The following is a 24,181-nucleotide window of genomic DNA, read 5'->3' as shown; positions in this document are numbered from 1 at the left end:
GGAAGCAATATTTTAAGGTATTTTGACAGAAATATGATCAGAATTATTTGAAATCTCAAACATTCATCCTATTTACTTAAACCTGATTCCGCGTAAGGTGAATAAACATACATAAAGTTGTTAAATCACTCATGCATTTACATTTACTACAGGTAATCAAATTATTTCTTTAGGATGTATACATTCTGGATTTAATAAATGTGGGACCTATCCTTAGAAGTTTTAGTAGTCACATTAACTTATTCAGGTATTTATTTCATCCAACATGAAAATATTTCTTCTGTTCACGCTAACTGTATTTCATAGATGAATTCCTAAATCAATCTAACAATATTTTCAATCCAAACAAATTGTACCATGGTTCACTCAAGAGACTCACACAATAATACAAATTAATAATAACTATGTGTTCTTTACCCTAAAAATTTCTGGATAATATAATCTGGATACCAACACCAGGCTTTTGGGAGCAAACACTTCTGCAGGCTGAATTAAACCAGACACTTCTGCTTCACCTTCAATCTCTTCCTTCTTTGTTCCCTAGAAAAAGAGACACTGAAATCAACAAACAGAAGGGATTTCCTAGACTCATAATTCACAAAAGATGAACATCACCTTAAACATAACTTATACAAATTCAAAATTAATTATAAAATATAATTCAAAAAATCAAACTACAAATAAAGAATAGACTTTAAGAGCAATCTAAAAGTAAAGTAGACAAATTATGAAGCAGGGAATACTTATTTCATTCTTGAAAAGCTCCTTAAGCTCTGGAAATATAACACAACTTTATTTGAGCATTTCCTTTCTGAGTGAATCAAAGGCAAATAAGACATGTTCAAATTATTTTAAATAGTGACCCAAACAATTTAAAATTATACTCACTTAGATGAAAAGTTAAAAAATGATATTTAAATGAAAAGTCAGTTTTCAAAAGAAGAAGATCTGTTTTGGAAATACGATGCTAATTTTCATTTTGGTTTTTCTACTTGTCTCAATCTCTCAAACAAGGATTCTAAGGCTTGCAGAATGCTTGGTGCTCAATGCTCTTGGCAGTAAAGCACAATTGGCTCCAAATTGCTTTTGTTCATAGGCGATAATGCTGATATTTTGAGAAAAGTGAACTTTGTTTTTGTTTTTGAAACAAGGTCTTGCTCTCTTGCCCAGGCTGGAGGGCAGTGGCACAATCACAACTCACTGCAGCCTCAACCTTCTGGGCATAAGGGATCCTCCCACCTCAGCTTCCTGAGTGGCTAGAATCACAGGCACACGCCACCATGCCAGGTTAACTGTTTAGTTTTTGTAGAGACAGGGTCTCCCTATGTTGCCCAGCTGATTTCAAACTCCTGAGTTCAAGTGATGCTCCTGCCTTACCATTCCAAAGTGCTGGATTATAGGTGTGAGCCATCATGCCTGGCTGAGAGAACATTTTTACATACAAAACTGAATTTCAAAATGTATTTAATGCCACTGAACTGAATACTTAAAAATGGCTACATGGCAAATCTTACATATATATTTTACCACAATAAAAAAGGCTTAAAACAATACATAAGTTTTAATAACTAAACACGAGTTAATAAACTTGGAAAAATATGATTCTCCCACTTAACAAACCAAAAAATCCTGATTCCCCTCTTTTTAATAGCCTATATCCCACTGTCAACAAATCCTGATTTCTTACCTACTCTATTGCTACCATAATGCTGTGAGCTACTATAATCTCTTGTGTGGATTACTCTACCAGCCTCCCTTCATCTCCTTTACTCTTCTTTAGCCCCACTTTGCTTCCTTGCTGCTCTTTAAACACACTGGGCATGCCCCCATCCACTGATCTACGCACTTCTGTGTTATTCCTTTGCCTAAATACTCTTTCCACAGATATTTTAATGACTCAATTCCTCATCACTTTCAAGTTTTCATTCAAGCATCTTCTGCTCTGCTAAGCTTTTGCTGACAACATTATTTAAAACTGCAATGCCCTAACACTCTCTACCCACTTTCTCTGCTTTATTTTTCTCCATGGCACTTGTTACTATCCAACATATTGGATATCTATTTCACTTATCTTGTTTTTTAGTTTGTCTGTCAACCACACTAGCACATGCTCCCATAAAGGCCAGGATTTCAGTTTTGTTCAATGGTGATCTCCCAGTTCCTAAAATAAGGGCTGGGCCCATAGTTGATACTTAATATTTATTCATTGCATACATGCATGAATACATTTTCTTGGCATAGTTTTTTAAGCATTTTATCAAGGGAAGTCTTTTCCCCCCTATTCATAGAGGCCAAGAATTATATTTTCTATTTCCTTTAGAGCTCATTTAGTTTCTATTACAATGCAATATAACAGTATTAGATGTCTGTGGAATGCGCACATCCAAAGGGAACTGTTTACTTTTTGTATGTATGATAAAGGCCATATGCTCTTGAAAGATTTTCATTTATTACAAAGCAAAAACAAAAATTAGGTTGGTTGGTTTCTGGAATCCTTAGAAATAATAAAAATGTGATGAATATGAATTTACCAAAGATTTCCACACTTAATGAATCATATTCTTCATGGATTACCAACAAATTCAAAATGACAAAAGAATGACTAAAATTCTTGGAAGAGATAAAGCTATCCACATTTTTATGGGATTGTGATAAATGCCCTAGAGTACCATTAGAAGCCAGCGAGAGTAAGTAGATAACCATTTCAAATATATGACCATTAATTTACTTTGACCAAAACACAAAATAGAATGCCATTGGTCATTTCTTAAAGTTGCTCTTCAATTAAACACTCACCAAAAGAAAAAGTTATTAACAAGAAAGAAAGGCCGGGCGCGGTGGCTCACGCCTGTAATCCCAGCACTTTGGGAGGCCGAGGCGGGCGGATCACAAGGTCAGGAGATCAAGACCACGGTGAAACTCCGTCTCTACTAAAAATACAAAAAATTAGCCAGGCGCGGTAGCGGGCGCCTGTAGTCCCAGCTACTTAGGAGGCTGAGGCAGGAGAATGGCGTGAACCTGGGAGATGGAGCTTGCAGTGAGCCGAGACTGCGCCACTGCACTCCAGCCTGGGCGACAGAGCGAGACTCCGTCTCAAAAAAAAAAAAAAAAAAAGAAAGAAAAAGGTCCAATAGAGTGAAAATCAGTATTAAGTAAAAAATAATTTTTATTTATATCACTTTTTATTATAGATGTTGACTTTTCCTTTGTAAATGTGCTACAAATCCTAAAATATTCTTAGTTCTTAATTTTAGTATCTCTAGGAATGCAATGTCCCAAGTTTAGAGAAAAATTCTTATTTCTGCTTTTAAAGCAAAATGTACTGCTGTGATTAAACACGCACACACACACACACACACACACACACACACACACACCCCCCAAATAAACCCCAAATTTGTTAGGTAAAATAAAGTTTGTTATAGAATGGTAAAGTGACACTTTTGATAAAATTTTTCTAGAAATAATTTATTATGTAACAGAAATACTCCCTCTTCTACACAGCTGCTAGATATATCCTGTGTAATAATTATATAATGACACTAGTTTTATTTGGTGTGTGTTTTACAATGACAGATTTCACCTACTGAAAAGATGTGAGAAACTTAAAAATAAGCAGGAAATTCAAAACATAGTTTATGAATATGAGATACTCTAATAATGCTTCTAAATTCAATATTTTTCAGTATAAAACAGTTTCACATATTTTATCCAGCTGAACAATATTTTAAAGGCTTTGCCAACTTAAGATTATTTCTTCTCATTAAATTGGCCACTTAAAGATTATTCCTTGCTTTTAGTAGGTCTCATTAAAGATACAAATTTAACTTAAACACTGTTTACTCAATTATCTCACATTGACTTACAAGGTCAATACATATCATAATCACATGCCACAACTTGCCCATTTGTAGATATCTTTGCCTACCAATTACTACTATGGATTACATTTGCCAGTGATTCCCAGCTTCTGTGTAACTTATATTATGTGTAGTTCATAGTCTCTGTGCTTCAATAATATGGGATAAATTAGTACTCACCATATCAATCTGGACTAAAAGTGCTACTACTGCTCCTAAAACATATCCTGAGACAAAAAGTACTAGATTGCTGATTGCATGCAATAACTCGATGTAGCAGATCAGCACAAGCTTTAAGGAAGTTTATCTTACCATTCAGGTTGAACACTTCAGCCTCTTCTTTGTTGTATCTTGATGCTTAATTTTAGTATCAAAATAACTGTCAAGTCCTGATCCTTCTATCCTTAAAGGACCTGTGCCATCCAACATCTCTCTGCTATGTTCATTTTTAACAATACTGTATCACAGTAAAAATCTTCCCACAGCATTTCTTAAATAATCACTTATAAAAAGAGGATAAAATTAATTCCACAAGTAAAACATTTTCAGTCCTAAATTTCCTTTCCAAAATGTAATATATAGCAATTGTACCACTATATAGAATTGTCTCAGTAAAGCAATTTAAGAACTTAAAAATTTTCCAGAATTGGAAATAATGGAGCCTAAGTAGTTGCAAAATTCTATAAGTTCTAAAATTCTCCCCAAAACCCTTCATTTCTTGCCAAATAATCTTTTAATCATGTTGACATGTCCACATGATCAAACCAGGTTTGCCCTTTCATTGGTCTGGAAAATAATGAATACATAAGAAATACACATTTTAGGATAACAAGCCTTCAAACCATCTAGGCCACCAGTCTTCAGTTCAGAATCAAGTTTACCTCTAGCAAAGAGAATATACTGCAGATTTTCCCCTTCAATAGCAGAGCCCTGGGGCTCTACAGTATTCAGAAGACAGGACAAATTCTATTATATGTCTACTATATATCTGCTCATAAAGAATTCCGGTTTTAGCATGTAGTGAGCCAAGATCGCACCACTACACTCCAGCCTGGGCAATAGAGGGAGACTCCGTCTCAAAAAAAAAAAAAGAATTCTGGTTTTAGTGGCACTAAAATAGGAAGTGTTTTCTCCTGGAACCTAAAAGACATTACTGAGCAAAAGGGTCTCCTAATGAAAGAATGTTGGAAACAATACGTTAAAAAGGTTGCTTTACTGCAGGATTTCTCAAATTTTGATATGAAAGTATTGTTTGTTCAATTCAAAGCACAGTATTTGTCAAAATTATTGGATCTCTACATTATGGCACATCTAGAAGACCTGGTGCCCTATGGAACACATACTGGGAAATGCTGTCATGAAGTATTATATGATACAAAATGTCAAAACCTTGTTTAATGACTATGTAATGTGGCATATTAAAATACTGCATGAAGAAACAGGACATTTGGTTATAAACAAGTATCATGCAATAAATTCTACAACACACATTCATCTATAAAGGACCTCTTCAAGGAGAACTACAATCCACTGCTCAAGGAAATAAGAGAGGACACAAACAAATGGAAAAATATTCCACACTCATGGATAGGAAGAATCAATATCATGAAAATGGCTATACTGCCCAAAGTAATTTATAGATTCAATGCTATCCCCATGAAGCTACCACTGACTTTCTTCACAGAATTGGAAAAAAACTACTTTAAAACTTCATATGGAACCAAAAAAGAGCCCACATAGCCAAGACAAACCTAAGCCAAAAGAACAAAGCTGTGGGCATCATGCTACCTGACTTCAAACTATACTACAAGACTACAGTAACCAAAACAGCATGGTACTGATACCAAAACAGATATATAGACCAATGGGACAGAAAAGAGGCCTCAGAAATATCACCACACATCTACAACAATCTGATCTTTGACAAACCTGACAAAAACAAGCAATGGGGAAAGGATTCCCTGTTTAATAAATGTGTTGGGAAAACTGGCTAGCCATATGCAGAAAACTGAAACTGGACCCCTTCCTTATATCTTAGACAAAAATTAATTCAAGATGGATTAAATTCTTTTTTTTAAGATGGAGTCTCGCTCTGTCACCAAGGCTGGAGGGCAGTGGTGCAACCTCGGCTCACTGCTAGCTCCGCCTCCCAGGTTCACACCATTCTCCTGCCTCAGCCTCCTGAGAAGCTGGGACTACAGGTGCCCACCACCACACCCAGCTAATTTCTTTTTTTTTGTATTTTTAGTAGAGATGGGGTTTCACTGTGTTAGGATGGTCTCGATCTACTGACCTCGTGATCCGCTCACCTTGGCCTCCCAAAGTGCTGGGATTACAGGTGTGAGCCACCGCACGCAGCCTAAAGTCTTAAACGTAAGACCTAAAACCATAAAAACCCTAGAAGAAAACCTAGGCAATACCATTCAGGACATAGGCATGGGCAAAGACTTCATGTCTAAAACACCAAAAGCAATGACAACAAAAGCCAAAATTGACAAATGGGATCTAATTAAACTAAAGAGTTTCTGCCCAGCAAAAGAAACTATGAGCAGAGTGAACAGGCAACCTACAGAATAGGAGAAAATTTTTGCAATCTACCCATCTGACAAAGGGCTAATATCCGGAATCTACAAAGAACTTAAATTGACAAGAAAAAAACAACCCCATCAACAAGTGGGCAAAGGATATGAACAGACACTTCTCAAAAGAAGACATTTATGCAGCCAACAGACACATGAAAAAATGCTCATCATCACTGGTCATCAGAAAAACGCAAATCAAAACCACAATGAGATACCATCTCATGCTAGTTAGAATGGCGATCATTAAAAAAATCAGGAAACAACAGATGCTGGAGAGGATGTGGAGAAATAGGACATTTTACACTGCTGGTGGGAGTGTAAAGTAGTTCAACCATTGTGGAAGACAGTGTGGCGATTCCTCAAGAATATAGAACTAGAAATATCATTTGACCCAGCCATCCCATTACTGGGTATACACCCAAAGGATTATAAATCATGCTGGTATAAAGACACATGCACACGTATGTTTACTGCGGCACTATTCACAATAGCAAAGACTTGGAACCAACCCAAATGTCCATCAATGATACCAGATTAAGAAAATGTGGCACATATACACCATGGAATACTATGCAGCCATAAAAAAGGATGAGTTCATGTCCTTTGCAGGGACATGGATGAAGCTGGAAACCATAATTCTCAGCAAACTAACACAAGAACAGAAAACCAAACACTGCATGTTCTCACTCATAAGTGGGAGTTGACAATAAGAATACAGGGACACAGGGCAGGGAACATCACACACTGGGGCCTGCTAGTGGGTAGTGGGGTTAGGGGAGGGATAGCATTAGGAGAAATATTTAACATAGATGACAGGTTGATGGGTGCAGCAAACCACCATGGCACATGTATACCTATGTAACAAAACTGCATGTTATGCACACGTACCCCAGAACTTAAAGTATAATAAAATTTTTTTTAAAAGTACACTTTATTCAGAAGATGACTTGCAATAGTGTTCTGTGGGACATAATTTAAAGTGTATCTGCTATGAACAATATTAAAATATATCTTTAAAATCAGACATAGTTAAAATGACAGAATAAGAAAAATAATACAGTAGTGGAAGATATTTAAAATCTATGCTACCTGCTTCATTTTATAAATCAGTAATCACATGCCCAGAGAGATGAAATGACTTGCCAAAGTCATACAGATCATTAAAGGCATAACTGGGATTAACAAGCCAAGTCTTCTCTTAAGCTACTTCTCCTTTCAGTATCTTATACTCTTCTGTGTAAACTTTGTAAGAAATAACATATTAGTTCAAATAAGCTGTTTAAGATAACATCTGAGAAGCCAAACAGCCAATCTGAAAAGATGTTCAGATTTGTTTTCCTTTAATTATAATTGAATGTAGTAATCTTTGTTTTAAAATGAAATAGTAACAATACACAATTCTCACTGCAGCCCTTCCTAGCCTGAAATTGTTGTCAAAATTTAAGAAAAAGTATTTGATGTTGAAGGATTCTGGAAACTTACTCCTAAAAGTTTCTCCTGCTGTTTTAATGTCTTATATCATTTTAAGCATGTAGTACCAATTAATCGTAGTTAATTCAGTGATAGTTTTTTCCTACAAAGTACAACTGTGAGGGACACCAAGGTGACTGTTAAGATCCAGCATTCTGTCCATTTGCCAATTCTCATTTCAAAAAGGGGGAGGAGAAGACAGATGCTTTGGTAAAAAACATAATCTTCACCATCCATACTCTAAGGAGAATCCCATGTGGATATTTGCAAAGGTTGTAAATTATCAAACTATAGAATAAACTCAGAACATACAAGTCTCCCAATTTTTTCTCTGTGTGAATTATGTTACACATGCTAGTTTTCACTAGACTCTAACAAAGTCTAGTCTTGTTGAATAAGACCTAAGAATTAGTCTCTAGAATGCTACCAAGTGTAAAGTTGATTACAATATCAGCAAGCCCAATTCCCAAACGCTGCTATTTCTAACTTTTAGTTCAAAGAGTTGTATTACCTTGGACTAAGTTCTTCTTGAAGGAATCAAGATTTTTCCAGATATTCATCACAGTTATTCATAATACTGACAAAACAGGAAATACATGTCCATCAGGGAATTAATTAAACCTACCCATATGGTCAATTAGTGTACAGCAATTTTTGTAAAGAAAAAAATCCTTTTTATTGGAAGAAAATGTCCATTTTTTTCTGTTCTCTCAATTTTTTTCCTGCATGTTCTTTCTATGTTTTCTACAACGAGCATAGTTTACTATGATAAACAGCGGGACAGTGGGGGTGGGGAGTACCAAAAATGATTGGGTTGTAGTACTTCAGCTAAATCTATATAATGTTTTGTATGTGGTGTTCTCCACTGTTTTATAACATATAGAGATGAATTTTTTTTTTAGACAGAGTCTCACTCTGTCGCCCCGACTGGAGTGCAGTGGCGCGATCTCGGCTCACTGCAAGCTCCACCTCCCAGGTTCATGCTATTCTCCTGCCTCAGCCTCCCGAGTAGCTGGGACTACAGGCACCCGTCACTATGCCCAGCTAATTTTTTGTATTTTTCTTTAGTAGAGACGGTTTCACCATGTTAGCCAGGACAGTCTCGATCTCCTGACCTCGTGATCCGCCCGCCTCGGCCTCCCAAAGTGCTGGGATTACAGGTGTGAGCCACTGCGCCCGGCCTAGAGATGAATTTATAAATTCCTTTTTATGACTCCATTTTCCAGGTAATTACTTAACTACTTGGAATTAATTGTATGATATTATGTTTAAATTTATTTTGTTTTCTCAAATAGCTCATCAACTGTTTAAATAATATTTGTTGAAATACACACATTCCATTGATTTATAAAGCTTCTATTGTTGGATACTGATCTATACACAATAGAGTCTGCTCCTGGGTATCATTTTTGTTCCCATAATTGTTTTTATCCTTGACACTTAATTCTTGAACCTATAGCACACTGATACAATTTTCGTAGGTTTGTAGTAAATGTGGTTATTATTTGGTCCTTGGAGACACAATCAATCAAGCACTTCAACTTGGTACTGAATGTCCCTAAGGAAGCCTCATCTGTAAAATGGAAATGTTAAAACCTATCAAATGCTGTTTTGTGAGAATAAACTATATGTGAGTTAAATAAAACAGAATGAAATAAAGTGTTGTGAAACTTTTAGCACAGTGCCCAGAACGTAAGACTTTAATTTAGCATAAGCACTACAATCTTTTTTCCTTTTCACAAGCTTTTTGTTTGAATTGCTCTTTTTCTTTCCCTTACTCTAGGTGTTGGCTCTTATTAAAATGTCCACTGAGTCTTTTAAACTCCGTATGATTTATTCCAGTTGCTTGGTCTGCAATTATTATCTATTTCACTGAATGATACTTAGCATATGGTACTTTGGAATGTTTTTGTACTTAAGTTTTGGTTCTGCTTCCCAAGCTAGATTTGAAGCCCACTGAGATGGAGAAACATATCTCATGCTTTCTATGTCTCTCTCTCTTTTTTCCTCATCTTATCTCTCGAAATTACAAAATTCATTCCCTCTCTCTTTCTTTGATGACAATTTGATGACATACCAAATGTTCTCACTGAGAACTGCATAATTATCACTGATTCAGAGACAAGTATATAAACATATGAAATAACTTTAAAAAGATACAGAACTAAATTTAAATTTTAGATATTTAAAATTTTATACTTAATATATTTTAAGATAATCAACTTCTTATTTAGTTAAGTCATAAAAGTCAATGTAAATCTATCATATTTTACTGATTACTTAAAAAAATTTAGGATCACATTACCTAGTTGAGTAATTTTGGGAACATATTATCAAAAGTTTAATGCCAAAGGTTTGCTTATGATTACTGACAGTGTTACTGTATCTTGGAAAGATAACAGAGCTAACATTTTTAAAGTTGCACAATCATATTTTGGATGGTGTATGTCCCTAAGTTCCCCCTCTTTAGGATTCCAAATAATGTGTCATAGTATATTTGGTATGAAGTAATTCACACCAAACAAGAATTAAAAGATCTATTTTGAACTGATGATATGATCCAAAAAGAAAAGAAAAACACATTTTTCAAGGGATGTAAACAGTTCATGCCAAAAATGAAAACAACTTTACTGATGATGACCAAGAAAGAAACATCTTCTGGGTTCTATTTTTTTTTCAAATTCTGCCTCATTGTTTGTCCCTCTTTCCGACCAAGCCCAAAAGACATTAACTTATGTTTCCAGAAAAGTGATCTTACAATTCTGGCTAGTACTTAAGTACAATTATATAGAATCCAGAATTCTCACAATCTATCTACATTTTTAGAATCTTGGAAAAATCTGGTATGAAGCAAACTGTAACCTTCTGTAAGGTGATCGTAAAAAATAAATTATGATTTCTGGGTCCACTGAAAATAGCAAGTAGGAAAATATCTAAGCTAAAAAGAGAAATAACTTTTGACATACAGATTCAAACTACACAAGAACCCAGATCTTAGCTTCTAATATTATTCCCTACTCAAAACAGCCAGACTCCTTGAAGAAATGGCTGATTTCAAGGCAGAGGCAGGGAAGGAATAAAATGATCCTAGATCAACTTGTTATGATGAAAAGTTAAAAAGTACTTTTTCTAAAAGGACATCTGTGAAAAGAACACGGAAATCTGTCTGAGTGGTGCACGCTGGTCAAATATGGGATAATTTGTGCATTAAAATAATAAAAAGCATTAATGATTTATATATTATTGGGGGAAAAAACCTGAATCCACGAGTCTATAGCTCAAATAGACAGGAAGAGAGAATTCTAGCTTATAGTAAAAGGTCGACTGCTGACTGCTAAATATAGAGGGAGTATGGAGTTAGAAAATAATCATTTTTTGTTATCAGAATCAAAATTGCTGTAGGCAAGAATCATTAGTAAATGCTGAATCTAGGGGAACATGATTGATGAATAGTAGGATATTTGCATAGTCTTAGAATGCCTTCCAGTAGACTGATTATTAATTGCAAACATAAAAATAGCCACTATAAAGTGGAGAAATCTGACAACCATCTGACCAAGTTACCAAAATTAACATCATCAATGAGGGACAGATAGGCATTGTGTACGGATCACGAGGTCAGGAGATCAAGACCATCTTGGCTAACACAGTGAAACCCCGTCTCTATTAAAAAATACAAAAAACTAGCCGGGTGAGGTGGCGGGCGCCCGTAGTCCCAGCTACTCGGGAGGCTGAGGCAGGAGAATGGCGTAAACCCGGGAGGTGGAGCTTGCAGTGAGGTGAGATCCGGCCACTGCACTCCAGCCTGGGCGACAGAGCAAGACTCCGTCTCAAAAAAAAAAAAAAGAAAGAAAGAAAGAAAAAAGAAAGAGTCCCTTAGAAGGAACACAGGTAATATTCCAACTGTTGGTGCAGAGCCTGAAACTAACAATGAGAGACATTGCAAACGCAAAATAAGAAACATTGTATTAAAAATGGGGGTGAAAAGTTACATTATTTAAAAATGTCCACATTATAGACAAAGAAAGGCTGCACAACTATTCCACATGGAAAGAGACAAAAGAGAAATGACAACTAAATGCAATCTATGTAGTATGTTCTAGATCCTGTACTGGAAGAAAAAAGGGATGGGGGTGCTATAAAGGACATTATTAGGTCAAATGACAAAACTGGAACATGGATGGTAGGTTTTATTATATTGATGTTAAATTTCCTGAGGTTGATAACTGTACTGTTTACATACTGTCCACGTACCTCTGAAGCATATACTAAAGAATTTAGGGTAAGGGTAAATGATACATGCAACTTTCTTTCAAATGGTTCAGAAAAAATAAACTGTGTATGTGTGTATGGGGGAGAAGGGGAGGGAAGGGAGGGGAAGAGGGGAAGAGGGAAAAAGGGATAAAGGGAGAAAGGAAGGGTAGGGAAGAAAGACCTCAAATAAATCAATGGGGCAAAATATTACAACAGGTGAATATGGGTAAAGGCTATATACATGTTTGCATTATTCTTGCAACTTTTCTTTAAGTTTAAAATTATTTCCAAATTAAAAGTTTGAAAAATACCCAGGAATTCCTAGAACCTATTTATAAACATCTGCTATTAATATAATGTCAATATATTGCCTTTCTGATAGTTTGTCTAGAAGAAGAGGGGTGAATAGTGAAGAGGGAGAATCTAAATAATTATAGTTAGTTTCATTAGATAATTCCAAGGAGTTGTGAAGCAATACCCTCAAGAATATGGAAATAACAGAAAATATTGAATTCTCAGCATTAACTTAAATGCTAAAGATCAACAGAGAAATGAAAGGCCAATAAAAGAGACAAAGTGGTTCTTGGGTAGAGAACACTCTCTAACTTATTCAGATTGAATTGATCAAAATGAGAAGTTGATTAGCTATTTGTTGGCAACATACATCCACACATTATCCAGGGGAAAGGAGACTTTAAATCACACTTAAAGTTTTCTGTCCCCATTGATAACATAATCTCTGATTTCAAATAGAAGCAACAGGCTATGTTCGTCTGATAGTCTTCAAGTATTTAACATCAAATATCCCTTAGTTTGATTCCATAATCAAAAGTCCATACTTTGATATGGCTTTCTACTAAGATCTGGTGACAGGAAGACAACGTGCTGATGATGCATATTTTGTTCTATATGCATTTTCAGCACTTTTCACATTCTCTATAAATTAGTAATCTAGCATGTTGGTTTTAATACATCAGTCTAATGAACTTGAGTAATGAGTCTGCATCATGAAAGGTAATTTGTCTCCTCTTACTCAAAAATCAGATTTCTGCATCCAAAAAATTCAGATCTTAGAGTTTAATAAACATAATCAAAACTACCAAACACTCCTTTGTTAAGCCATTTCAGAAAGCAGGCCAATCTTTTCCCCCCAGTAGTGATACTCTATATGTAGCAGAAACTACAGCAGATTATGCAAACTGGCTTACTCAGTATCTTCCAAATCCCCTTTACAGTTTCCTTCTTGTATTATAGAGCCTGGAAAGAAAAACCACCACCACCAGCAGCAACAAAAAAAAAATCCCTTCATTTTTTGGGGCAAAATGGGCTCTGTATGCAATCTTACTTCCACCAAAGAAACAACTCATGTAAAACTTAAAAGAAGTCAGCAGTGTGAGACTAAAGCAGAAGTCAGCAGTGTGAATATCTGCAGGAGAATGGATATTCTAGCACAACTATGGTGAAGGTTATAATGTCTGATATATACCCAGCATCATAAGTGCCAAGTGGTAAAAGGTGGAAGGAATATGGTTTCTATGAGACTAGCACCAAGCTGGGCTGTTCCTAGTACCCAGAATTGGTTCCCTGCTTGTCCCTCACCCCTAAAATTTCATAAGCTGCCAAATACTTTGTTATGACTCCTTTCTGCTTAGAGAAAGTAGAGCCAGTAGTGTGAAATTAAGAACCTCAACCAATAGTCTGAAAGGGCAATTATTTTCTAAGTCTTCATAGTTCTAGCTTATGAATTTCTGCCTGATCATGTTGATAACATTACCCCTAAGAAGAATGAGTTAACATTTGGATGCCTAAACAATAATGTCAGGCATTGTAATTACGATTTGCAAACATTTTGAGTAAATGTTCCACATTCTATGAAAGACCTCCCAGGAGAAGGGCTGGCAGGGAAAATCATAGGTTCACCAAGAGAAGAAATTAATATTCTTAATAAACCAATTCAAGGATGCACTATTTTTAGAAATATTCAGATTATGATCAATGTTTCGAAAAAGGACAATTAAATCTGGAAAGTAATTTTACCATGTTGCTCTCCTCTCCAACCTTAAACATAAAAATTTCTACACGCTTCTTAAGCTAGCCCATAAAACTCAAACTTGCAGTTTTAACAAAAATATGGCATATAAAAAACATTCCTAAATGTTGTACCTTCAACTGTACTTTAGCTAGTAAAGGTTTTTGTACCTGAAGATTAATCTCTGCCTCATAGAAGGTCAGGCATGAGCAGTAATGTCGATCTGAGTCAATATCTGTCAGGACAACCACAAAGAACGTTGGCTGCTTCCTCTCTCTGGACAGTTGCCACCCGCCAGGCTGACAAAACTAAATGAAATAGAAAAAAAAAAGTAACATTTAAAAATAATAGAAGTTAATTAGTAGTTAATCTCTGAGAAATTTTAAATGTTTGCCCATTTTAACAAATTCCTGCCTGATGAGGTATGACTCTAAAGCCAATATTTAAAAAAAAAGTTCATGTACAGATTCATAATGTTGAAAACTTTCACCAATGTGCATATATATTTCATGAAGACAGCCTAGATTTCCCACAGATGCCACTCTGGGTGCCATTTCTGAGACCTAGGTTGGCATATGTAGGAACACCACATCAAAATGAAAGACTCCCTCCTAACTATGAGAACAAATCATGGAATAAATTGGAAATCAAGTGCAAAATATGTATCACTGAGAGAAAATAGTGTTATTTTAAAATTTCCATATGAATCTGAGAGTCTTCAATTCATTACAAAAAAAAGAGATATATTGTTCAGCAAGACAGACCATATTCTTGTCCATAAAACATACTTTAACAAATTAAAAGAAGAGAAATCATACAATGTCTGCTGTTAGACCATGACAGAATTAAACTAGAAATCAGTAACAGACAGATAGCTGGAAAATCCAGAAATACTTGGAGGTTAAACAACACTTTTTTTTTTTTTTTTTTTTTTTTTTTTGATATAGGGTCTTGTTCTGTCACCCAGGATGGAGTGTAGTGGCATGATCACAGCTCACTTGAACCTCAACCTCCTGGGCTCAAGCAATTCTCCCATCTCAGCCTCCTGAGTAGCTGGAACCACAGGCAACTACCAGCATATCTGGCTAATATTTTTTATTTTTTATTTTGTAGAGAAAGGGTCTTTCCATATTGTCCAGGCTGGTCTCGAACTCCTGGACTCAAGCAATTCTCCTGCATCAGTCTTCCAAAGTGCCAGGATTATGGGCATGAGCTACTGCACCCAGCCAAATAATACTTTTTAAATAACATTATGAGTCAAAGATGAAATCTCAAGAGAAATTTTAAAAATATTTTGAGCTAACTGAAAATGAAAATCCAACATCAAAATTTGTGGGATGTGGTGAAAGCAGTGCTTACAGAAAAATTTATATCACTGAATGCACATATTAGAAAAGAAGAAAGATCTAAAGTCAGTAATCTAAGCTTTGACCTTTGGAAACTAGAAAAGAGCAAATTACATCCAGAGTAAGCAAATAAAGAAAATAAAAGTTAAAATTGAAATCAATGATATTGAAAACAGAAAATCAATAGAGAAAAATCAATAAAATAAAAGGCTGCTTCTTTGAAAAGATTAATAAGCCTCTAGCCAGGCTAATTAAGAAAAAAAAAGGCACCAATTACTAACAAATGAAATGAAAGAGGGAATATCAGTACAGATTGTTCTGGGCGGGAGACCCGCGAGAGAAGAAAAGGCACACACACAATACTTTTAAAGGTAAACAAGCTTTATCCCATATGTAGATTTAACAGGCAAATGATACAATAAGCAAACTAATAAAATAAGCAAATTGATATAATAAGCAAATGATATAATAAGCAAATTGCAATGCGAAGGGGAGAAGGGAAAAAGAGATAAATGTCTTTACACCCACCAGACTATGGAGGATTCACCACCAAACTGGGAAGCAACAGCCTGGGCTCCAGAGCTGGACACCGCACTCACCAGACTATGGAGGATTCACCATGCCAGAGGTGGTGAATTCCTCTTCAAAGGGTTTAATTGTGTAATGTCCTTGGTTCGAAGGCCCTATCTCCTTGTACTTTCTCGTTTTTAGCCTGCAAGCAGCCCTCCTGCTCTTGCCGTGCCCTAACTTGCCCAGACATGTCCAGACACATCTTGTGCCATAGCAGAAGAACAATTGCTACCCACTCGCTTGCGAATTGCGCATCTACCCTATTTGTTCAGTGTGCTCTTGCAATCGTGGCTGATGCAGGGAGCACCCTTCGGCAGAAGTAAATTGCCTTGCTGAGAACGCTTTTTGCCTGAGTGCTGGTTTCACTTTGTGACTCCGAGCACTTGTTTCTAACAACCACCAGACTGGGAAGCAACAGTCTGGGCACCATAGTCAGCCACTTGTCTGTACACAGACAAGGAGAGGTCTCATGAAGCTTCGGCGCAGCGTGGGAACCTAGCTGTTTTTGTAACGAGTTGTTTGGCAGGAGGTCCAGTCACGAAGGCCCTTGGTGAGTGTGCTCAAGGAACACAAAAAGGTCAACTTGTTTTTATGATTGTCTATTGGTTTTCTTTTTTTTGGGATGAGTCCTGCTCTGTCGCCCAGGCTGGAGCGCAGTGACACGATCTTGGCTCACTGCAACCTCCGCCTCCTGGGTTCAAGTGATTCTCCTGCCACAGCCTCCTGAGTAGCTGGGATTACAGGTGCCCGTCATCGTCCCCGGCTAATTCGTGTATTTTTAGTACCGATGGGGTTTTGCAATGTTGGCCAGGCTGGTCTTGAACTCCTGACTTCAAGTGATCCACCCGCCTTGGCCTCCCAAAGTGCCGGGATTACAGGTGTGAGCCACCGCACCCAGCCTATTGCTTTTCAATAACCAAGGTATAGGAATAGATTGAAATAGAGATTTCTCTGAAACAGTGCTGGAAGAACGCCTCAAGGGGCTCACACAACCTGTTCCAGGACTTGGTGACCATTGTTTGTGTCCACGTTCAATTGAGTTCAAATTTAATATTTAACTTTTCCTCCACACAAAAGTTCCCATGAACTTTTAAAAGATAATCAATGAATATTATAGACAACTCTATGCCCAGAGCTGTGACAATGTAGATGAAATGTACCAATTTCTTGAAAGACACAATCTGCCAAAACTCACACAAGAAATGGACAATCAGAATAGTCCTATATTGTCAGAGAAACTTAATAATTAATAACTTTCAAAACAGAAAGCCCCAGGCCCAGATGAATTGACTGGTGGATTCTTTTAAACATTTAAGGAATAAGTTACAGTCAGCCCTCTGTATCTGTGGGTTCTACATCTGTGGATTCAATCAACCATGGATCAAAAATATTTGGAAAAAAAAAAAGAAAAATAACAATACAACAATAAAAATAGTATATATAAAAATCCAGGTAGTAGCTATTTACATAACATTTACATTGTCTTAGGTATAAGTAATCTAGAGATGATTTACAATATAAAGGAGGATATGCATGGGTTATATGCACATACCACACCATTTAATATAAAACATTTGAGCATCTTCGGATTTTGGTATATGTGTGGGATTCTTGGAACCAGTCCCCCTGCAGATTCCAAAGGACAACTGTACACCAATTATCTGCAAACTCTTTCAGAAAACAGAAGCAAAGGGAATACCTTCTTTATTCTATGAGGCCAGCACTATACTAACACCAAAACCAGATACAGACAGTTACAGAAATAAAAATTATTGACCAATATTGCTCATAAACATAAAAGCAAAAATATTAGCAAGTTGAATTCAACAATGAATAAAAAGAATATCATAACCAAGTGGAATTCATCCCAGGCATGCAAGGCTGGTTAACCATTCAAAAATCAATTAAACCATTACATCGTATCAACAGGCTAAAGAATAATCATGTGATCATACCAATAGATGCAGAAAATGCATTTGACAAAATCCAATACCTATTGATGATAAATAGCCTCAGTACACTAGAAGTAGAGGGAAGCTTCCTCAACTTGATAAAGAATATCTTTAAAAAAAAAAAAAAAAACTCCTATGGCTAATAGCATACTTAATGATGAAAAACTCAAATGATCAGGGGAATAAAGTTAAGGATGCCCCTCTCACCACGCTTCTTAATATTATCCTAGAAGTCCTAGCTAAAGCAATAAAATGAAAAAGAAATAAAAAGTATATATATTGGGAGGAAAGAAACAAAACTGCTTTTGTTCACAGATGACATGATTGTGTAAACAGATAATCTGAAAGGACAAAACAAACAAACAAAAACCACCCCTGGAACTAATAAACAATTAAAAACAAATTCTAAGGCCGGGCGCGGTGGCTCAAGCCTGTAATCCCAGCACTTTGGGAGGCCGAGACAGGCGGATCACGAGGTCAGGAGATCGAGACCATCCTGGCTAACCCGGTGAAACCCCGTCTCTACTAAAAAATACAAAACACTAGCTGGGCGAGGTGGTGGGCCCCTGTAGTCCCAGCTACTCGGGAGGCTGAGGCAGGAGAATGGCGTAAACCTGGGAGGCGGAGCTTGCAGTGAGCTGAGATCCGGCCACTGCACTCCAGCCTGGGTGACAGAGGGAGACTCCGTCTCAAACAAAACAAAACAAAACAAAACAAAAACAAGTTCTAAGGTACAAAGTTAATATACAAAAATCAACCACTTTTCCTTTATGTCAGAAATAAGTGGAATTTGAGGCAAAAATATAATACCATTTACATTAGCACTCCACTAAATGAAATAATTAGGTATAAATCTAACAAAATATGCAAAAGATCTATACGAGGAAAACTGTAACACTCTAATGAAAGAAATCAAAGAACTAAATAAATGAGAGATTCCATGTTCATGGAAAGGAAGACTCAATACTGACAAAATGTCAGTTCATCCCACTTTGACCCATATCATAATTCCAAAAGCAATCCCAGCAAGTTATTTTATGGATATTAACAAAATGATCCTAAAGTTTATAAAGAGAGGCAAAAGATCCAGGATAGCCAATACAATATTGGGGAAAAACAGTTGGAGGACTGACACTACCAAACTTTGAGACCTATCAGGAAGCTATAGTAAATAAGACAGTGTGGTACTGGCAAAAGAATAGGCAAACAGATCAACGAAACAGAACAGAAAGCCCAGAAGTAGACTTACATAAATACATTCAACTGATCTTACATACACATGGCAAAGTGCTCAGAGAAGCCCCTGGCATATAATCCAGTGGATGTAAATGTTAGGTATTATGACCGTGACCCTCTTTGATCCAACCCATGTTTCTATCATCATCTCTTTGACATTTTCCTCTTTTGCACAGACATTTTTCAAAACTAGCTCCTGCTTTCACTGTCTCATTGCCTACCTTGTATGAGTCTAGAGACATCAGAAAATAAGATCGACATGATTTCCTACATTTGGAGAGGGATGTTAATCATGTTCACAGTTTCTCTAGAGAAAGGCTTAACCGTACCTTAATTAGCAAATCAGTAAAAACATTTCTATTATATATTCAGTTTAAAATAGCAATTTATTCAAAATATTACTGATCACTTAAGAATCATTTATTCTATGAAGTCTTCTTTGAAACTTCCTAGCTTCTCTAGCCCTCTCCAAACCAAAGAATCAGGCCAGGCTGTTCCTCTACTATACTCCAAAATCATCTTTATTATGAATAACAACAACAATAATAATGACAACCTATTCTCCTCTGTATTTCCCTAGAACTTCTTATCTATTAATACTAATCTGGTAAAGAAAAACCGACATCATTGTCTTTATGTGTCCCTTGGTATCTGTGGAGGATTGGTTACAGGTCCCCTCACTAATATCAAAATCTCCAGATAATCAAGTCCCACAGTCAGCCCTTAGGAACCTGCAGATATTAAAAATTGCCCTTGATACCCATATATTTTTCTCTCAACAACCCATCTATACTAAATTCCATAACCCTATATCTCAGGCTTATTTGTGACTGCAATAAACCTATTTTATTCTAGAATAGCAGCTATCAAAAGAGTCCCCAATGTCAAAATTATTTTCATAATAAAACTGAGATATTGGTTGTTTCTTTCCTGTGAGTAAAACTGCTTGTGTCTTAATAGGAATCAAAGCAGTGGCACCAAACCATACTAGTAATTGCTGTATTCTTTATAGCTGCACATTTGCAATAAAAAAGTCAGTCTTAATTGAAAAGGCCCTTGATGAGGCAATAAACATTTTAATTTCATTATAACTGGCATTATATATGCCAAACATATTTTGGCAGACATGTATTTGGCAGATATTTTCTCAACATGAATCATCTGGGCCTGTCACTTCAAGATAAAGATCTGAGAGAAAATTTGTTATCAATGATAAAATATGAGCTTTCAAGTACCTGACAGTTTTGCAATATTTTAAGACTTCTATGACAAATATTATACTATTAGTTAATGTTATATTTTAAGTATTATATAGTGACATGTGTCAATATTTGGAAGCTGTATATAACTCACTAAACCCATATTTGCCAAATGACCAGTGCATGATATAAAATCATGCATGTGAAAGATCCATTCAAAGTGCCCAGTACACCAACAGATTTTAATGTAACAATATAAAAAATTCACAGACATGGTTACAAATTCCACAGTAACTAACCTTTAAGAAACTACTATTCATTGGATATTGGAGCAGTATATAAAGAAGAGTATCCGTAATTATCTGAAAAAGCTACTAAATACTCCTTACTTTTCCAATGACATATTTGTGAGATTTGATTTGCTTCATATACTTCAACCAAAAAAATCAAATCCAAGAGCTTGAATGCAAAAGCAGGTATGAGAATCCAGCTGCTTCTATGAAGCCAATATCAAAGACATTTACAAAAATGTAAGAGTATCACTCTTTTCTGTATTTTTTTTGTTTTGGAAAAGACAGTTATTTTTCATAAAAACATGGTATTTTTGTTAACATGGAATGGGATTTTGTTATTTAAAAGTGGGTAAAATTTTTTTAAAAATTATTTTAGTTGTGGCCGGGTGCGATGGCTCACGCCTGTAATCCCAGCACTTTGGGAGGCCAAAGTGGGTGGATCAATTGAGGTCAGGAGTTTGAGATCAGCCTGGTCAACATGGTGAAACCCCGCTTCTAATGAAAATATAAAAATTAGCTGGGTGTGGTGGCACATGTCTGCAATCTCAGCTACTTGGGAGGCTGAGACAGGAGAATCGCTTGAACCTGGGAGGCAGAGGTTGCAGTGAGCAAAGATCGCGTGATTGAACTCCAGCCTGGGCAACAAGAGCGAGACTCCGTCTCAAAAAAAAAAAAAAAAAAAAAAAAAAAAAAAATTAGTTGTAATTTCTAATATATAAATGAACTGATAAAACCACATAAACAAAATTCTTTTAGAGTTCTCAATAATTTGTGACAGTATAAAGGGTATTGAGACTAAAATTATGGGAACTGCTATTCTAATGAGAATGGGTGTTAACATGTAACTACCCTTGGCTTAAACTGCTTGGGTAATAGAAAGGTATAATCCTTGGTAGAACTGGAACGTTTTATCAGGCTACAACAAAAGCCAAAAATATCTTTCAAAATCCTTTTACTTTCTCTCAACAAACTTCTTTCGTGAATAAGGTACATCATTTTCTAAAATGAGCCTCAGAATCAGGAAAGAAGTATGTGAGCTTGGGTTATAACATAATGTAATGATACAGCCTGCATCATCAGTTCTACCACCACCACAAACTGCCCCTCTGATAAAAAGTGAATCAGTTCTGTGAATTAACAGCAAATAATTCCATTTGCATAGAAGTCTGTCATTCATGATCATTAGCTAATCACTAGGCTTGGTAAATGGTACAAAAAACATACACTAGAGAATGATGACTGCTTATTTTCACATTTTTAAAGAAACTACAGGTTTTCAATAAGAAAAAGCAAAATCTCTTCATTTTAGTTCTAATTCTACCAAATATATTTGACTTCTCAAATTGAAGTTACCTAACAGAAATAACAATGCAACTTTTTATAACCATATACATATAGGCATATAAGTCCCCTCTTACCCTGGAGGATATGTTCAAGATCCCACAGTGGTTACCAGAAACTGTGGATAATACTGAGCCCTATATGTACTATGTATGTATGTATGTATATGGAACCCTATATGTACTATGTTTTTTCCTATACATACATAACAATGATAATGTTTAGTTTATAAGTATACATAGTAAGAGATGAACAATAACTAATAATAAAATATAACAATTATGATATTAGACTATAATAAAAGTTATATGAGTGGGGTCTCTCTCAAAATGTATTATTGTATTATACTTACCTTTCTTGTGATGATGTGAGATGATTTAATGCCTTTGTGATGAGATGAAAGGTGAATGACATAAACACTGTGACACAGCTATAGGCTACTATTGACCTTCTGATGGTAAATCAGATAAGACGGTTACTGACTAATGCATGCATAGTGTATACAGTGTGGATATGTTGGACAAAGGGATGATGCATATCCCAGGTGGGATAGTGTGAGATTTCATCATACTACTCAGATGGTGCATAATTTAAAACCAATGAATTATTTCTAGAATTTTCCATTTAATATTTTTGGACCTCAGTTGACCATGGATAAATAAAACCACAGAAAGCAAAACCATGGATTAAGGGGGAAACTACAGTAAATCTATTACTTAAATGGGCAGTGAGATATTTTGCTGCCTGAAACTAGAAAAAATAACTATTAATGTGCCCACTTTTCTCAAATGCTTTGCACACACAGACAATATAAGAAAAATATAACAGAATAACAAAAGATGTCCATAGCACTGTGACTAAATTAAATGATCTCTTGAAATGAAATATTATAGGTTCTCAATATTTCCCAAGACCTTTGCTATTGAGCCATGTTTTAATGTATAACCTTTAAATTAAATGTGTCTCTTTTTAAAAAGCCTATAAGAAAATTCCTTCTTCTAATAGAAAATAATAAACATATAACATCCAAAAAAAGAATGTGAGTGTTTAGGTAGTAAGATCACCTTAGTTACTTAAATAGCCTCATAAATATGTTAGTTTACACTATAAGATAATTCTGCGATTAGGAAGTATTACCCTTAAAACTTTTGGGAATTTCCAAGGATCAATTTTCAGATCCAACAGACTTCTTCAAAACTCAGCTTAATGTGACCACAGCTCAAATAGTATAGTAATTAACGGTTGGCCTGGTCAGATGTTTTTTTACCACATTTTTGACAGAGAGGTTGTCAAGATAGTTAACTAGACACTGGTTACATATGAGATTCTCTATTTCACATGTAAATGACATTAAATATACTGTGCATTTAAAAATACCATTAGAATCACATTTTACAGAATATTTTGAATTCTATATTCTCAAATAAAACAAAACACTAACAGACATAGTCAGAAATATAACAATAATTTACACAATTCAGTTTACAAATATTCTTTTTCAAAGGATGAAAAGAAATGACCCTAACTTGCAGTTAAATGACTCTTTTTCAAATTCACCGTATCATAAGATTAAACAATAATAGATTCTGAAGTATAAGAATACAAACCCACAATTTAAAGAGAAGTACTCCTCATAGAATTTGGGTTTCAAATGTAATAATGCTAGCTGGCTTAGTCTTTTCCATTCTTAACTAAAAATGTGTTAGAGAAATAAACAATGAGGATGTGGACATCCCAATTCTTGAACCTGGGTTTAAGTCACACTTCCGACAGGAACGTGAGGAAAATGTTTAGACAGCTGGAGAGTAGTCACTAAAAGATAGTAAGCAGGATGATAAGCATTAAACAAACAGGATAAAAATCAGGATTTTTCTCTCCCCAGTGTCTTTATAGGCAAACAGAAAAAAAAAAAAAAAGCTATCACAGGTGCAAAACCCAAAATGTTTAGAACTGACTTCATAACAGACTGACTTAACACTGCGCCCTCCTTTTTTCAAGTCACTGAGAAAACACATATATTTGAAGTGACAAAACATACCACATAATCGG

General features: G+C 35.7%; 1 protein-coding gene across 9 annotated transcripts in view; it reads right to left on the bottom strand.

Moving 5' to 3' along the window:
• Positions 1 to 24,181, bottom strand: part of SBF2 (SET binding factor 2) — a 519,142-nt gene that overhangs the window by 266,688 nt on the left and 228,273 nt on the right. For 6 of the 9 annotated variants that reach the window (XR_012423398.1, XM_045370372.2, XM_045370373.2 and 3 more), the window contains exons 3-4: positions 14,366 to 14,503; positions 418 to 540 (exon numbers count right to left, since the gene is read on the bottom strand). Coding sequence is in view for 7 of the 9 variants with exons in the window: in XM_045370372.2 (XP_045226307.1) it covers positions 418 to 540; positions 14,366 to 14,503 (261 nt within the window). In the remaining 2 variants the exon portion in view is untranslated. The remainder of the gene's footprint in view (positions 1 to 417; positions 541 to 14,365; positions 14,504 to 24,181) is intronic. The other 3 variants (XM_065529546.1, XM_065529547.1, XM_074014361.1) reach the window with 2 other exon arrangements.

Source organism: Macaca fascicularis, chromosome 14 (genome assembly GCF_037993035.2).
Source record: "Macaca fascicularis isolate 582-1 chromosome 14, T2T-MFA8v1.1".
Taxonomy (NCBI): Eukaryota; Metazoa; Chordata; class Mammalia; order Primates; family Cercopithecidae; genus Macaca; species Macaca fascicularis.
Note: the sequence above shows the minus strand (reverse complement) of the source record. Positions and strands in the feature narration are given on the sequence as shown.